This window comes from Tupaia chinensis, unplaced genomic scaffold (assembly GCF_000334495.1).
Source record: "Tupaia chinensis unplaced genomic scaffold, TupChi_1.0 Scaffold000201_1, whole genome shotgun sequence".
NCBI classification, from domain to species: Eukaryota; Metazoa; Chordata; class Mammalia; order Scandentia; family Tupaiidae; genus Tupaia; species Tupaia belangeri.
Genome location: NW_006159676.1, coordinates 2,199,250 through 2,202,474, shown reverse-complemented (window position 1 = coordinate 2,202,474; position 3,225 = coordinate 2,199,250). Strand labels below are relative to the sequence as shown.

Sequence of the window (3,225 nt, the reverse complement as noted above, 5' to 3'; positions counted from 1 at the left end):
GCCCGGGGCCCGGCCCCGGAGCCCCGCCCCGAGGCGGAGAAAGCCAGCCCCCCCCGGAGTCCCCGGGGACCCAGCGTCCCAGCCCACTCCGCCGCACCCGCCAGGCGTGCCGTCCCTGCGTCGGTGCCCGTCTGTCGGTCCGATCGCGCCACAATCGGGGATCGGGGACCGCACAGGGGCGGGGGATAGACGGACCCGACCGCGTAGACACCGCCCCAGCCTCGACATGAAGTCCCGCAGGGACAAGCTGCACATCCCGGCGCTGACCCTCGAGTGAGTGCCGAATCGGGCGGCGGATCCGGGAGGGGGAGGGGGTTGGAAGGCAACCACCCGCCTCTCGCGTCTCTGATCGCGTGCCTAGAACCGTACTGCCACCTCCGGGGAGCCCTCCGGGGTTATCGGTCTGGCCCCACCTTCGCGGCCTGCACGAAATCCAGAATCCGGGCCTCGGAGCCCCTTTTCCTTGAACGCACCACCGCTCGCAGCTCTAGTCCGGTTTTTGGATCGGGTTCCCCCACCTCGGCAGGGGCGGCCGCCAGGTTGGCTACCCTGGCATCTTCCTTTGCAGTCTCTCTCCGAGCAGCCAGAGCCCGTCCCTCCTGAGTCCCAGCAGCCCTTGCAGCCCCTGTAGCCCCTCCCTGGGCCTGCACCCCTGGAGGTAAGTGACCATGCGCGCGGGCGGACGCGGGGGCCAGGCGAGGACACCGCCCTGGCATCCCAGAACCTTGGAAATAAACCATCCAGACTTGGCCGTCTTGCAGAGGTACCAGGAGCAGGTGACATCGCCTCTCTGGGCCTCAGTTTACCCTTCTGTGTAATGGCACTGCAAACTCACACAGGTGCGGCTGCTTTGGGGAAATTCCATTCTCTGGTGGGGACGTGCAGGTCACAGGTGGCTAAGAGGAGGCCAGGACTTGGGCTGAGGCCCAAGGACGTCTCCAAGACAGGTGCTTGGTTCTCAGGCGGCTCAGGGCCCTTCCCGCGGTGACCTCAAGGACCTGGGCGGGTCACTTCTCCCTCGGAACACACACTGACACACCCAAGCCTGAGTCGGATCTTAAAGCCCTGGGTGGGCATTGAGCCTAGCTGGACAAAGGAAGAGCAGGGGAATAGTCGCAGCTTGACTGAGCACAGGTTCACTGCTCCGTTCATAGCCCAGCTAAGAAAGCCGAGGAGCTGGGGCCAGCAGGTGGCGTGGTGGTTAAGGCACTGGACACTCCCACGTGGCTGACCACGGTTCGAGTCCTGGACAGGGTGGCTTGCTTTCTCACTTCCCCTCTGTCTCTCTCTGGTCAATGAATGAATGAGTGGGACCAGCAGTTGGCGTAATGGCTATGTCTCTGGACTCCCCTGTTAGTCGACCACAGTTTGAGTCCCGGACCCGGTGGCTTAAACACACTGGGCACATGTGCGTGTGTGCCCAAGATCCCGAGAGGAGAATGGAGAAGGGAGAAGGGATTGCGGCATGGCCATCCCCCCTGGGGGGTGATTTCTCGCGGGGGTGATTTCTCGCTTTCTGTCTCTATGTCTCTCTCTGTCTGTCTGGTGAGCGCAGCGCCCTATAGCGAAAACCTCTCCAAAAAAAAATGAATGCTCAAAAAACAAAAAACAAAACAAAAAAAATATTTATTTGGGACCAGGAGGTAGCGTAGTGGTTATGGCACTGGACTCCCACATAATTGACTGCAGTTCGAATCCTGGACCCGGTGGCTTAAACTCACGCCAGGTGCGTGTCCGTGTGTGCCCAAGATCCCAAGAGAATGGAGAAGAATGGAGGAGAAGGGATTGCGGTGTGGCCATCCCCCCTGGGGAGTGATTTCTCGCTTTCTTGTCTCTCTGTCTCTCTCTGTGTCTCTGGGTAGCATACGCACCCAATAGCAAACATCTCTCTCTAAAAAAAGAATTATTTTATGTTTATTGTTATTGTGAGTACTATTTTTAATTTGCTATAGGGCATGCATGCTTATCAAAAAACAGACAGAAAGAGAGAGAAAGTGAGAAAGTGAGAAAGCGAAATAGCAGCACCTGGACTTGAACTGCAGTCTTCAATGTGGGAGTTCAGCACTTTAACTACCACACCACCTGCAGGACCCAGGACTGAATTTCCTTTTTTTTTTTTTTTTTTAATAAAGTTTATTTCTTTATCTTTGCCATGAGGTAGAGAGAAAGAGAGGGGGACACCCCCACAGGGTCTTCTCACCCTGATCCATCTCCCGCCACAGTCAGCCCTGCCGGCTCAAGGATGTCCCGGGATGCAAACCCATGACCTTTCCCCATGGGGATCCAGTGGTTTTACCACCTCCTGAGTTTTCGTGTTTTTCTTTTGGTTTTTAATTTGCTGTAGAGAACATGTGCTCACCAGAGAGAGAGAGAGAGAGACAGAGAAAGTGAGGGGGCATGGCCATTCTGTAATTCCTTCTCCTCCATTCTCAGGATTTGGGGCACGCATCCCATGAGATTTTCTCTTCTTTTCTTTTCTTTTCTTTTCTTTTTTTTTTTTTTTTTTTTTTTTTGGGGGGGTTTTCCTCCAGACAGAGAGAGACAGAGAGACAGAAAGCAAGAAATCACCCCCAGGGGGGATGGCCACACAGCAATCCCTTCTCCTCCATTCTCCTCTCAGGATCTTGGGCACGCACGCACATGCGCCCGGCGTGAGTTGAAGCCACCGGATCTGGGACTCGAACTACAGTTGACTACATGGGAGTCCAGCGACATAGCCATTATGCCAACTGCTAGTCCCTCTTTTTTTTTTTTAATAATTATTTTATTTTATTATTTTAATTTGACCAGAGAGGGATAGAGTAAGAGACCGTGAGAGAGAAAGTTAAGAAAGCAAGCTGCCAGGTCCAGGAATTGAACCATAGTTGGTCATGTGGGATCCAGCGCTTTAATCACCACACCACCTGTTGGTCCCAGGGCTGAGAATTTTTTTTTTTTAAAGAATTATTTTATTTGACATTATTCGTTTATTTACTTATTTTAATTTGACCAGGGAGGGACAGAGTGAGACAGAGAGAGAGAGAGAGAGAGAAAGTGAGAAAGCAAGCCACCTGGTCCAAGACTTGAACTGTGGCCAGCCATGTGGGAGTCCAGCGCCCTTAACCACCACGCCACTTGCCAGCCCCGAGATTTTTTTTTTAGAATGATTTTATTCAAATTTATTTATTTATTTATTTTATTTTAATTTGACCAGAGAGGGACAGAGAGAGAGAGGCAGGGGAACAG

The 3,225-nt window shown here is 53.4% G+C and overlaps 1 protein-coding gene across 1 annotated transcript in view; it reads left to right on the top strand.

Annotated features, from left to right (window-relative positions):
* Positions 1-226: 226 nt before the first annotated feature.
* MAST3 (microtubule associated serine/threonine kinase 3) overlaps positions 227-3,225 on the top strand; it is a 37,463-nt gene continuing 34,464 nt past the window's right edge. Inside the window, 2 exon segments of the mRNA XM_027771276.1 lie at positions 227-273; positions 527-658. Coding sequence (XP_027627077.1) covers positions 227-273; positions 527-658 — 179 coding nt within the window.